The sequence below is a fragment of the Mustela nigripes genome, chromosome 5 (assembly GCF_022355385.1).
Source record: "Mustela nigripes isolate SB6536 chromosome 5, MUSNIG.SB6536, whole genome shotgun sequence".
Lineage (NCBI taxonomy): Eukaryota > Metazoa > Chordata > Mammalia > Carnivora > Mustelidae > Mustela > Mustela nigripes.
Window position 1 is genome coordinate 92,068,454 of NC_081561.1, and position 14,484 is coordinate 92,082,937.

Genomic DNA, 14,484 nt, shown 5'->3' on the forward strand with positions numbered 1-14,484 from the left:
CTAAAAGTAGATTTTCATGGTTGTCCAGGGCTGGCCAGTGGGGGAGAAAACAGAGAGAGACTGCTTTTTGGGGTGGTGAAAGTGTCCTGAAATGCATTGTGGTGATGGATACATTTAACTCTGGGACTATAGTAATAATCCTGGAATTTGGTCCTTTAAATGGGTTAATTACATACCGTGTGAATTATATGTCAATAAAGCTCTTACCAAAAAGAATTGGCACTTGGATGGCTCAGTCGGTTAAGCGTCTTCCTCTGGCTCAGGTCATGATCCCAGGATCCTGGCACGGAGGCCTGCGTCCGGCTCCCTGCTCTGTGTGGAATTTGCTTCTCCCTCTGCCCCGCCCCCATCCCGCCCCCACAGTGCAGTCTCTCTCTCTCTCTCTCAAATAAAATCTGTGTTTAAAAAAAAAAAAAAAAAAAGAAAAGAACTGGGCTTTGACCATATGGCATGGTCTGTGGCACTGTGCCTTTGGCGGCTTTCTCCTCAAAACAATCCGAGGAAACAGGTGGGGCCGCTACTCCCATTTTACAGATTTGGAGATTGTATTAGAAAGTATTTTGCCGGAGTCCTACAGCTTCTAATCTAGGAAACACACAGAGATAAGGAGGAGGAGAGTGGGGCAAGTCCTGGCAAGTTCTCTTGATCATACCTTAGCCAGTAGTGGGGACAGAGATGGCTTTTACCTTAAGCCCCTGTGTACTCTGGCAAAGATACATATTCCACAGAATAGGAAAATCTTTGCTTCTAAGTGAAAAGTTTCTATTTCAAAGCAGGAGGGAGAGAAAGAAGAGAGAAAGAAGAGGGCGAGGTACTATGGGTCATGATTTTTCTCACTTGTTGTGTGTGGATAACCTGTGCAGAGCAAGAGAACCCAGCACATACACAGAATCAGATAGACTGGAAAATATGAGTCAAAAGTTTTACTTCTTATTTTATACTCTATGTAGTGAAGCTTATTTTTTCCCCCACAATAGTAGTGTGTAAGGGATTAAGCAGAAATGCTCTTGAATTTCATTTTTCCAAGGTATATATGCATATTAAAGGAAAATAACAAGTCCAATTTATTCTTTGAAGTATAGTTAATATGTAACCAAACTCTTCAGCCCCATTGGGCACCCAGGGCAAATGCCTCTATTTATATATCCACAGTAGGTAGGGAGGTGGGTGGAGGTGTCCCTTACCAGCCAACACTGTCAAAACAGGAAGCAAAGTTATAATCTCCTTGTAGTAGATTAGAAACATTCAAAGGCCCTGAGTTGTGACAATTAAAAAGAAAGAAAAAAACACAAGACAACAACAACAACCGTAATAAAAAAAAACGACCTAAGGACTGCTAAGTGTAACTTCCTGTCTGGTGTGCAGAAGAGGCTGGGTTCGGTTTAGTCAGATCCTCTCATGGGAAAAATAAAAGCCACCCCAAAACAGGACATCCCAGTGTGCAGTTCGCAGGCTGCTTTTGTTGTCCACTTCCCCTGCATCGTTTTTTCCCTCGTCACTCAAGCACTTGCAGGTGATGAGCGGCCCGGCAGCCTCCCCGTTTCGTTGGAAAAAGTGCAGACTTGACTTTCCAGGGCCAGGAGCTCTCCAGGCCTGCAAGCAGTTACTAGGTAAGTCTGTCCGCAGGCATGATTCCCAGCCTGGGAGGTTTAGAAAAGGGGACGACAGCAAAGACAGGGATCTCCTAGTCACTTACTGAACAGCGGGATTTGTTAAGTAGCAGAGCTTCGAAGGCAGGGCCTGCCTGGTGAGGGGAACAGACCAGTTTGCACTTCCCGGCACCACATTTGTCTAGACTGGTCTGCTTCATCCTTCTCTTCGAATGTGATTGTTTACCCCTTACTGGCTTCTTTAGAAGAAGCACTCAGGGGTCTATAAATCCACTGTGACAAATGTGCATCAGTTTACCTCCCTGTATTTTCAAAGTTGGTTATTACGTGGTTTGCCTATTTATTGTGTAAACTTTCCTGTGTGCTGTTGGGTGGTGACAGAGCTCATCCCTGCTGTACCTGCCTGTTTTATTGTACCGACTAAAAAGATATTTCCCCTTTTAAAATATGTGGTGTAGAGCTGATCGAAGGGCGAAGAGGACATTTGTACTTTGAGAGGGGACCGTAAGTGACGGGGTTTTTGTTTTAGTACTGTGCTGTCCAGGAGAAACAGAGATGCAAAACTTCATGCTGGATGTGGTCATGGACGTTTCTCATTGGGGTTCACCTCTAGGGTGACCTAGCTTTCCTGATCGGGTCAGAGGTCCATATCTTGTATAATGCATATATTCATGTACCAGTCTTATAATCTCTCTGAGAAAAAGGAACAAAACTCAAGTGATGGGTATGTTTGACCTCACATTCATGCTTGAATGTTGTCACTGTGGGAAAACTTTCAGGCTGGTTAGAATTTTTGCAATATGTGTTTCTTCCCTTTGGAATCACTCTTTACCTCTTGTTGTTTTCCTTCCTAACTCCGTGGGAATGAGGTGGTCAGTGCTGGTAGGCATGTTTAAACTAAATAGTTGGAGCAGTCCCTATTTTCTTAGTCAGTTTGGTTTCTTGGCCAAGTGTAAGAGGAGATCAGCGGGCTATTACTCATTTCTTTGGCTGTTACTTTTCTCTCTTACTTAAAGAATAACATGCTCTCAACTGAAAATTAAAATACTGTTCAGGGACCAGAATTAAAACCCCTTGCAAAGGAAAGGTCTGGCATCACGGCCTTTCCAAGATATCTCTGGACTCTGAGTTAATCTTCTTCCTCTGGCATTAATAGTCCCCACAGTCGGCTTGTCTTGCTGCAAAGGAAGGGCTCCAAGTAACTATGGTGGTGAAATCAAACGACAGGAGAAAAATACAAACAAATCTTAAAATAGTAAGCACACTTTAAACGGAGTAGACTGTAGCTTAAATATGAATTCTGGTCCATTTAGCTAGCATTCTCTCCTGCCCTCTGACCATTCCAGTTGCTTTAGGAAAAGTGAAACCATTAGAAACAAACATTTTCAAGGCATGTTCTTTTAATAAACAATAGCAAACCCATGTGTACTTGATTTCTAGTTCCACAAAGGCCTAGGCTCTCTTCTCACTGGTTTTTGGTGAACTGAATATTTTTGTATTTGCTGCGTAGATCTCTAGTGTTCTTGTTAGAAATAAAAATACAAAAAATACATTTTTAATGGATGATCTATTTCATTGTACCACATGGCCTTTTTTGATTTTCAGAGCAGCTTTTATAACATTAAAATTTGGGATGAATTTTTTTTTTGGGGGGTGAATTCTGTATTTACAAACTTGAAGTGAGGTAGAAAGAATAAAACTGTGTTTTATGTTAAACTTTTGACTCTAAAGAGTTGATATGCAAAAGATGTTGCAGAATTTAAAGGGAATAATAAAAAAGAAGGTATACAGTAGAGGGAATTTTAGATACATATTTGCTCAAAATTAGCTATTCAGTGTTATTTTTGAAATTGCTGATCCTTTGGTCTATGGTCTGGTCTGGAATGGAAAACCCAGTGTACTTGCCTCCCAGCCATCTGCTGAGATACAACAGGGAAAAAATAGGGTAAGTTGAAATCTGAATTTCTATAGCTGTCTATCTATCTATGTATCTATCATCTGTCTGTCTTTGATATTGAATATTTTTATTTTACAATATTAACCCAAAGCTTTTGTGACATAATTCTTTTCCTTTTCTTAAACTTGATGTCTGTGTACAAATGATCAAATGTTAAAAATAATCTAATTGAGGGAGACCAAAGTTAAAAAACAGTCTTGAAATGTGACATAAAAAATTATTTGGTGCTGTTCTATGGCTGGCAGGCATCTAGTAATGCACAGATGATTTATGTCTAGAAGTTGCCCTGCTCAGGAAGCCATGCTGGGAGGCCCAGCTTTTCTCACCATCCTTCCTGCTTGTTTGGTGGCTGTCAGGACTCTATGTCAGCCGTTTCCTTTTGAGATGAGTTGGTTAAAATATCCGCAGCCTTGGCTCCATGTTAGAATCACCAGTGTTGAAGCCCCACAGCCAGAGGTTCTGATTTAAGCAGATTGAGGCTTTGACTTTGTAGCTCTTCAAAAACCCCGAGTGATTCTACCGTAGATTCAAGGTGGAGAAGCACAAGGGAATGTTACGTGTTCCCTGTGAGACTGAAAGCTCCAGGAAGAGGGCAAGAAGGAACCTTTGTCACCATTGTACCCAGCCCCTAACTGTGTGCCTGGCATGCAGGAGAGGCTTAGTATCTGTTTGTGGGAATGAATGAATCAATTCCTCTGAGTAACAGGAAGGCTGGGAGAGGGTCGGATCCCTTGGTTTCCAGTTGGTGCTGATGTAGGAGAGTGTTATATTAGACTGTGGCTCCTCTAAATATCAGCTGTCATCTGGGAGGAAGCTCCTGGAGGAGATCATAGGGGAACCAGCTAACCTTGGGGCACACTGAACAGCCCTCTCAAGAGACAAGCCTGGCAGTTGGCAGTGTCTTCATGAAGCAAGGCAGGTTGAGAATTTTGGAACAAGAACTTCATGAGGGGCTGGGGTGTCTGTATGTGTGAATGTGGAGGTGGGGCTGGTGGGGGACACCACCAGGAGGTTCTCTGGAAGGACATGTGCAAGGGTTAATTTGGAAGGAAGGAGTGTGTTTATCTATGCCAGATATTAAGGGCTTCCTGACTTGCTGGTTGACTGCATCAGAGTGTAGTAAAGTTAATCTGGGAAAATTTCTCAGGGCTTATACATTTTCAGCTGATCTTAATGTTTATAGAGAAAATGTATTGTTGGCTTGTAAGACTAGATGGAATATAATTTGCAGAGGGGAGAGGGAAAATTGTTAAACTGGACAAAGAAGGGTGGACCGAGTGAGTTGTTTGAAATAAAAGAATTTGGGGTGAAATTCAGATATATGACTAATATGGTATGGAACAGCCATTCAAGGTATGGACCAGGGTCTCTGTTCCCCCTATAATTGACCGTGTAAGTCACTGAACCTCTGAGCTACGTCTCCAAACAGTTCAGATTCCCCAGGGAACATTTTAAAGCACCTTGCAAACTGTACGAACATTCAAGGTAAATACGAAGAATAAGTTCTGTAAAAATTATAAAAATCTAGTCAGTTGATGGTGAACTTTGCCTGATGCCTAGACTCTAGGCATAGGAAAATAAAGATGATGTTCATTATGGTGCTTAAAATATGTTTAAGCTGACGCTGTGCACCCTGCCATCATTTTTGTTGTATTTTTCCTTGGCATTATTTGAAAGGTATGCTTATGACATGGGTGCTGGATCCGTTTCACGTTACAGTTGGGTTCTTTTGACCTTTATTTCGAGGGCACCAGGTGCTTCCTATTCTAACATTTGCCAATTCCAGGTTTGGTTGGAGGGCCATCGAAAAGGCTGGTAGGAGCAAGGGCTGGGAGGAACGCTGATAGAATCTGGGGGCAGTGACTTGCTCGATCCTGCCCCAATATTTTGCCCTTGATTTGAACAGTTCAGTGCACTGGCATCTCAAGTAGTTTTTTCCCACCGAACTAGAACTTTCATTGTTCTGCAGAGGAAGATGAGTCATAGCCTAGTTTTACCATTGTGTCAAAGTGAAATTTTAATCTAGGACTAAAGGAACACAGGTCCAACTTTTGGTCTAAAGCAGAGGATTGAAACTCGGATAGTGAGCTGGGCAAACGAAAAGGCGGCTCCCAGTGAGGTGGCTGTCAAGTTAGAGAGGCATTTTACTAAGAAATTTTCGGTCCCCAATGTAATTCTTTTTTTTTTAAGATTTTATTTATTTATTTGACAGAGAAAGATCACAAGTAGGCAGAGAGGCAGGCAGAGTGAGAGGGGGGAGGCAGGCTCGCTGCTGAGCAGAGAGCCCGACGTGGGGTTCGATTCCAGGACCCTGGGATCATGACCCAAGCCGAATGCAGAGGCTTTAACCCATTGAGCCACCCAGGCAACCCCCAAATGTAATTCTTTTTTTTTTTTTTTTAAAGATTTTATTTATTTATTTGATAGAGAGAGATTACATGTAGGCAGAGAGGCAGGCAGAGAGAGAGAGGAGGAAGCAGGCTCCCTGCTGAGCAGAGAGCCCGATGTAGGACTCGATCCCAGAACTCTGGGATCATGACCTGAGCTGAAGGCAGCGGCTTAACCCACTGAGCCACCCAGGCGCCCCCGCCAAATGTAATTCTTAATAATGTATTTAAGCACCTTAAAAAAAAAAAAAGACAAAAAACCTTAAGTAATCAGCTTCTTTCTAAAAAAAATTCAGTGCAGAATAAACATTATACAGAGTAGAAAATTGTCATTCCCTTTCCCCATCCATGGCCATTGTTAATAGTTTTGTTTGTCCTGCCACACCTTTTCCTATGAATATACAAATGTGCAGCTTTATATCCAAGTTCCCACAAGCAATGTGGTTTTTATTCTTGAACCAGTGTCAGAAACATCCAGCATTAGTAGCATCCCCTTAAAACAAATTGCTGTAAGTAATGAAATGTGTACATGTATCTTAGTTCATTTAGGTAGTTACTGGGGGCAGGTAAGTGTTACTGTTACGTTGCTGTCCATGAAGTGTAGAGAGATGAAAAGTAGTATATAAAGGTTTGAATTTACAATTGCTTTTTTTTTTTTTTTAAAGATTTTATTTATTTATTTGACAGACAGAGATCACAAGTAGGAAGAGAGGCAGGCAGAGAGAGTAAGGGAAGCAGAGAGCCCGATGCGGGGCTCAACCCCAGAGTCCTGGGATCACAACTGGAGCCGAAAGCAGAGGCTTTAACCCATTGAGCCACCCAGGTTCTCCTACATTTGCTTTCCTTGAGAGAATGGGAGAGCGCGCATATGCACACAAGTGGGGTCCCCGGGGAGGGTCAGAGGGAGAGGGAGAGAGAGGATTTTAAGCAGGCCCCGGGCTCAGCATGGACTTACCCGGGGCTTGATCTCATGACCCTGAGATCATGACCTGAGCTGAAACGAAGAGTCTGATGCTCAACTGACTGAGCCACCCAGGTGCCCGAACTTGCATTTCAACCTTCCTTCTTTCCCTCCTTCCTTCCTTTCTTCCTGTGAAATTGAAGTTCCCTGCATATGTTTAATGGCTCTTCAGACAAATTCTTCAATGAATTGCTTTTTCATGCATTGCACCCCTCCTCCTTTTTTCCCCTGTTTTTTGGCTACCTATGTTTTTTAAACTGCTACCGATTCTGAAGGAAATTCTTACAAAACAGCAGATTTTGAATGACTTAATTGAATTTCTTTTGAGTTTGAAGACAGTTAACTTCCAGCTTAAAAGACAGAATTGATTTCTGGATCTCTGAGGTAGAAGTTTGAGTCTTTGGATTTAGATTCTGTCTTTTTCCTTGTCTCCTTCAGTGTGGTAGCAGTCATCATCATCCCAGACCATGCTGAGACTCATGATTGTTGAGGTGCCCTCACAATTTAATTACATTTTCCTCTAACAATAACATGACTTTCCTAGGGAGGTATATCCCAGGGGTATCTATAGGATGCTCATTTTCCCATGTTATTTGTGGAGCATGATACACTTTCTGGGAAGGGGCTGTGGAGTTGGACTTACACTTGAATCCCAGTCATCCTGCATCCTGAGTCTGTTTCCTCACTTGCAAAATGGTGATAGTGAGGCTGTTTAACGGTATATCCATGTAAAATTCCTTGCACGTTACTAGGCAAATTGCAGGAAGGATTATAGCAAATGGTGGCTGTTTTTGTTAGTCGAGCCTTTCAAGTTAATCCAGGAAAAATGAGTAATAAATAGAGATAAGACATGAGTTTATGCATCATCAAACTGAATATTGACCAGTTTGTCCTCATCCTTCAATCTAGATTTGTTAGTGATTTTTCACATCATAGCATCAAGGCTGTAATTCTATGCTGGACTCACTTAACCGCAGATCCAGTACGTGGCAAGAAATATAAAGCTATGTGCATGACAACAAATGGCCTGCAGTTGCTTGGAGAGTATCTTTGTGGCAAGGTGCCCGAAATGTTTTGCTGGTTTCAAAGTTCACTTTCATTTGTTCAGAAAGGTTTTTATTGTTTGCAAGCAAGCAAGGCAAGCAGAGGTAAAGGGCACACAGCCTCCCATATGATTCTGCGCTGTATGACCTATTTGCCTTTTGGTACCTTATATAAAAAAACCTTTATTTAGACCGCAGAGAGGACTATTTCTCCAAATAGAGGAGAACTGTCATAATGGTCTGGAAACATGATAGATTTCAGTTTAATGCCACTGATCCAGATAGTGTGAGAGGCTGGAATGCACAGAGGTTGTAAGATAAGCATCTTGCACACATTCTTCCAGGTCACTTGCATATCATCAATGGAAATGTCTCATCAGATAGCAGTCTTCTTGGCCCTCTGAGAGACAGCTCCTCCTGTACGCCAATCCTGACCCTTTTCTCCTGGCCCAGTAGCCCCTAGCTAAGAAAGTGCTGCCAGAGTCTCCTGGCTTTGACCTGGTCTGTTTACTTGTTCTACTCCTGAATTATGTGCCTTTAGCTTCTGCTTCAGTGTTTACACGGTAACTACCTTTCTGGTGTTCATAGTGCCTGGATTGTGTTTGATAGAGAAATTTATTTCCCCAGCAGATTCACTTTCTCTCTAGATAACTCCAACCCACCCATGCAATCTGGGATCTGGCATTGCTCTGAGAACTGTTTAGTTAGTTTTTAATAAATATTTAATGGCTAACTCTGAATAACTAGCATTACAGCAGGAAAAGGAAAAGCATAGTTTGTGTGTGTGTGTGATTTATGGGACATTTGGGAATAGAGGAGAAAGACATCATGAAATGAAAATCCTTATAATATTTTACCTCTGCCATGCAAATGCTTTAAAACAGCTATTCTATTCTCTCTTTGCTCATGAGTTTAACAGATCATGGTGGATTTTGTAGGGGTAGATTTTAAGCTGGGATGTTATGGCTATTTTGCAAGTAGGTTGAGAAAACAGTTCTCACTGGATTTTTTTTTTTTTAAGATTATTTATTTATTTGACAAACAGAGATCACAAGTAGGCAGAGAGGCAGAGAGAAGCAAGAAGCAGTCTCCCTGCTGAGCAGAGAGCCCAATGTGGGGCTTGATTGCAGGACCCTGGGATCATGACCTGAGCCAAAGGCAAGGCTTTAACCCACTGAGCCACCCACGCGCCCCTCACTGGATCCTTCTTATCTATCCACCTTCTTCCTACCTATTTCTTCTGCTGTTACAAGGAGAATCTTATGTTCTTATTTGCTTTTGTTTTTTAATTTTATTTTTTCAGTGTTCTAAGATTCGTTATTTATGTACCACATCCAGTGCTGCATGCAATACGTGCCTGAATCTTATGGTTTGTGATGAGAAGTTACTTTGTGGCCAAAAGACTGTGCACTACTACCCCTTCCCCCCAAAAAAAGAAGTCTTTGAGATTGTATTCTGTGTATGCACTGAATTGGTTACTGGGCCTCAATCTGCAAAATTTCTCAGAGTAATAAAATCTAAATAAAATTAAATGATGTTGAAGGTGTATCTACCTCTTGATTACTGAAATAAAGAATTGGCGTTTACTTCCCATAACTTGAAAGTCTTCAGTAAATAATATGTGCCTGGTGTTTTATGACGAACAATTCTTACCATAGTGGGTTTGTATTAGGCAGAAAGTCAGCATCGATTTTTTTGTAATTTTCTAAAAATTTCTCATCTGCTTATATTCTTAAATCAAATACTGCTTACTTTTCTGTCAGCCTCCTGTGAGCCACATGTCTAAGAATTAGAAGGGGGGAAAAAAAAAGAAGGATCCCAAAATAAAAGATTGAGAGAACGTTTGTAGAGATCTGCTGTTTCCTGGGTCCTGTTGTAGTTGCTGGGGTGTTGCAAGTCTGGTTTGAAGCTTGAAGCCTCCTTATGGGCAGCTCAGGACCTCTGCATGATACCCCCCAGACTGCCCAGGGGTGACAAGTGACATTTGTTCCTTGCAGTGTGCAGGGCAGGGACATCTGTGAAGGGCTGCTAAATATCAACACAGTGACGATAATGAGATGTGCTGATTATAGAGAAGACCCAAAGGGGAAAAAAAAAAAACCAGCCTCGAAGACAAGCAGCCTGGGTCAACATGGCCGTAGACTTTGCATCCTCTAATAGGCTGAAGTGAGAAACCATTACCTTGTGAAAAAGCTTTTTCCGTGAAATGGCAAGACAAGGTAAGGGGAGGCCGTTTGGTTTTCTGGGCTGCAGCACCCCTTCAGGCTCTAAAATCCTGTCCGCATATTTTGTGAGGCACCACTGAAGTGAGACAGAGCCCCTTTCTCCAGCCTTGGAGGAGCCCGCGTTAGGTCCTGTGCATCGCTGCCTTCCAGCGGCTGGAGGTGGGGACTTTGTGACCAGTGTTCAGCGACTTTCTGGAGCAGTGTACCTGTTGTTGGTACTGTGCCATCCCTCCTGTAGGCAGGGTGTGACCTCAAGGTTTACGCTGCTATTAAGTGATCAACAATTAACTTCTTTTCCAGGAATTCTTTCATGACCTTGAGGTATGGGTTGGACGCCCCACTCCTCTGCTCCCACAGCTTCTGTCCTGGGATCAAATTCAGGGATTCCTGGATGTGTTCCTTTTTATGGCAGGTTTTATCAATCAGTGTTTTTGAAAGTGGGGTCTGTCCCTGTAGGGTGTCGCCTGGAAACCTGTGTTCTCACCTCTTCAAGCGGTCTCTGTGCCTGCTTGAGAACCGAGCTTGAGAACCTCTGCTTTAGACTGTGACCTTGAAGACAGGCGCTCTGCTGCTTTGTCTTTGCATCCGCAGACCCACCCACCTCAGCTCTCAGTACTTTTTTGTTGCTCAGATATTTCTTTTGTTGCTGTTGTTATTGTTGAATGAATTAGAATTCCATTCAGAGACCTAGGGAAAGCCTGTGGAACCCAGCACAGTCAAGGCCACACAAATGATTCTCGACCTCTTTTCTTTGTTTTATAAATCAACAGAATACCAGACTGAAGATATAATAGGGATGGACCAGAATTCGCTTCTCTTCTTTTTCTGCCCATGAAAATAGACTGTATGTGATTATTTTTATTTTTACCTTGTTTGAAATAAACTTTTAGGGTAGTTTTACATTTGTAGAGATGTAAAAGCAGAAGGTACGCAGAGTTCCACTATGTCCCTCACCCAGTTTCTTCTTTCTTCCCTGATTGGCATCTTATGTTACTATGTTGCATTCACTGTGTCTCATTAATCAAAGGCCTCCATAAGAGTTACTGTTAAAAGTTTATAAATTAAGAGATGAAATAGTGTTTATAACACATGTACCAAGTCTTCCAACCAAGGTTAGGGTTTTGCATTTGAATTTTTAAAAAAGATTTTATCTGTTTATTTGAAAGAGAGAGGGAGGGGGAGCGAGCATGAATGAGCAGTGGGGATGGGTAGAGGGGGAGGGAAAAGAAACCCCATGCTGAGCAGGGAGCCTGCTACCGGGCCTTGATCCCAGGACTCTGGCATCATGACTTGAGCCGAAGACAGATGCTTAACCGACAGAGTCACCCAGGCGCCCCATGTATCAATTCTTACCTGCTATCACAGTTGTAAGTATATTCACAAAAAAGCAAAAGGGCCAGTTGCTGTGATTATGAAACAGATTTTTTAGGTGTCGGTCTTCTGGGATCTAGAAGAGGGAAAAGTTATTGTCAAAGACTGACATTTGGTTAATATATTTGAAGTACTCCATATTAATAAAAATATTGACACCTCAGGTTTTGTTAGATAGGATATTTGTTTTATCTACTCATAGTATATTCAGGCAGTGTTACTATTTAAAATATTTAACAACTTAGGAGAACAGCCCCAACCTATCAGATAGATGTCCAATTAATAAGAAGGGGTGATGGCTGGTAAATATGTCCATCAATCCTACTAATGTCTAAATGCCCTAAAAATGTCTCTTGGCATTGCCACATGTCTCATAAGATCTCTCCCAGTGGAAAGCCCCTGACAAAGCATTTAGAGCCGCCTGTTACTGCTCTCGTAAGTGCTAAGGAAATATTTGCTGTCATTATGATAGTTGTTAGTATCTTCCTTCATTTCAGTGATTAATTTCTGCTGTGTTTAAAAACATACAGCTAAGAAAGACACATCGGGATTCTTTTCTCCAGTGAAATCGCCACATGTGTTACGAATAGGGCTGTACTTTGGATGATAAGATTTACTCACAGTTTGTCAGAGCACATACATAAGGACTCTTCCGCAGAGGGGATTTTCCATTTTCCTCACCTGCTGTCTTCTGACATCTCAGTGCCCTGAAACCGGAGACTGGGAGGACAGCCTGTAGGTGTGGAATTGGAGACCAGTTGTTCCTCAGGGCCTCCTCCCACCCCCCTGTAGCCTGCTTTGAGTTGATCATGGCTCAGCCAGGTAGGACCCTGTTACTTTGGCTTATGCCAAGTTCCCCTCATTTCCTCATGATGATATGTTATTAGTATCCTGATCCCTCTCATTTGTGAAGTTAATCTGTGCTTTAGGGATCTCCGCAGATCACAGCATTTTGTTTTCAGTGACTTCATTTCATAATATATGCTCTGGGGAGACTAGAGACCTGTAAGCCCAACAATTTTATATCTATGAATATTTTATAGTTAACCTTCCTATCCATGCCTCTTCAGCATTCTGGAAACAGATGCTTAAGTTGTTTACAGAGGCAGTCCTGTTACTTAAATAAGGTATCCATTTTCCTATTGACAGCATATAGACTTATTTTTTTAATCCCTGAGTCCTTAAGAACTGAATATGCAGTGGGACATGAGGATCAACTGAAATCCCCTCATGTTAGAGTTATTGATCATGGGGCTTCCGGCGGAAACTCTTGACAACCTTATTATTTTCTTCTTTGAATCCTGTCAGCAGTTTTGGCAAATATTTGTCAATAGCCATTGATTATTATAAAAATAATTTTAAAATATATAAATGTGGGGTGCCTGGGTGGCTCAGTGGGTTAAGCCTCTGCCTTCAGCTCCGGTCATGATCTCAGGGTCCTGGGATCGAGACCCGCATTGGGCTTTCTGCTCGGCGGGGAGCCTGCTTCCTCCCCACCCCTCTCTGCCTACTTGTGATCTCTCTCTCTCTCTCTCTCTCTGTCAAATAGATAAATAAAATCTTAAAGAAAAAAATCTAAATGTGAGATAAAGATTGGTTAAATCATTGTTAGGTCTACCCACACAATTAGTAAGGGTGGGTATCAGCTGATCAGCTATAATCAGTCCATTGCTGATGGAGTAGAGGAAGGGTAGAGCCTATTTTTCCCTCAACCCCAGTTTGTCCCCAGGCTTTAGAGTCAGACTGCCTTGAATTTCAATCCAGCGACTTCCATTTAATAACCTTGGGAGCCCTGAGCAAGTTGCTTAATTTTAAGTGTTTTTGGCCTCCACTGAAACATGGGGATCATAAAAACATTCACTTTATATGGATGTTGTGGAATTAGATTACATAGTAATCCTATGTAGGAGACATTCAATACATGTTGCTAATAATGGCAACAACAATAATGTTACTACTACTAATATTGCTACAATTGTTAATACATTAAAATAATTTAAATTATCACTTATAATAGAGTTACTAAAATGAATCAGACTTAGCTGAATTAAAGTTTGATTCTTTTCATTCATTCTCTTTAGGTGATAGTAAGCCATGAAATAACTGAAGGAAAGAGTGGTAGATATAAAATATAGGTATTCATTCAGTCATATTGCATCTTCAGAATTTAAAGCACTAACACTTGTTGCTGTTCCATGGAAATCCTTCTCTTTTCTTGATAGTTAACTGTCTTCTTAGCTTTTTAACTCTTTTGTTGTTAAGATAAGGTATTCCTGGGGCGCCTGGCTGGCTAATGGATAGAACATGCAGCTCTTGATCTCAGGGTAGTAAGTTCGAGCTCCACATCAGGTGTAGTGATTACTTAAAAATAAATCTTCAAATAAAATAAGATATCCCTTATTTCATTAAAAAAATCATCCTTTAAAGAAAATTCCAAATTTCTTATCTCCAGTGTTGAGTGTTTTTTGTTTTAAAAATCTAAGTCATATCAAAGAATGTTAGAAAAAAGGAAAAAAAAATCATTCCTATTTCTACCCTGTTACCACAGTAGTAACTTTAATATCTTATCTTCCCATTTAGTCTCCATATTCATACCTTAAAATAATTATAACATACTCCTAATTTTTTATTCTGGTATTACAGTTTTATATTATTGATAGGTATTCTTCAGCTTCTATTAGGTTGTTTACTATAATTTAGTTAACACCCTGTTTTTTGGTATTCAGTTTATTCCTAGTTTTTCAACATTATGGATAATGATGAGTGAAAATGATCTTTATTGATCTGTAACATGGTAGAACTAAAAACACCCTAAGGGGTGGCGCCTGGGTGGCTCAGTGGGTTAAAGCCTCTGCCTTTGGCTTGGGTCATGATCCCAGAGTCCTAGGATCGAGCCCCACATCAGGCTCTCTGTTCAGCAGGGAGCCTGC

General features: G+C 41.4%; 1 protein-coding gene across 5 annotated transcripts in view; it reads left to right on the plus strand.

The window, feature by feature from the left end:
- The window catches only part of UTRN (utrophin), a 501,914-nt gene that overhangs the window by 52,797 nt on the left and 434,633 nt on the right, over positions 1-14,484 (plus strand). For 2 of the 5 annotated variants that reach the window (XM_059400878.1, XM_059400883.1), the window contains exon 1: positions 1,000-1,610. The exons of the other annotated variants lie outside the window; for them this stretch is intronic. In XM_059400878.1, coding sequence (XP_059256861.1) covers positions 1,517-1,610 — 94 coding nt within the window. In that variant the 5' untranslated portion in view covers positions 1,000-1,516. Of the gene's footprint in view, positions 1-999; positions 1,611-14,484 lie in introns of those variants that run through there. 5 annotated transcript variants of the gene reach the window in all.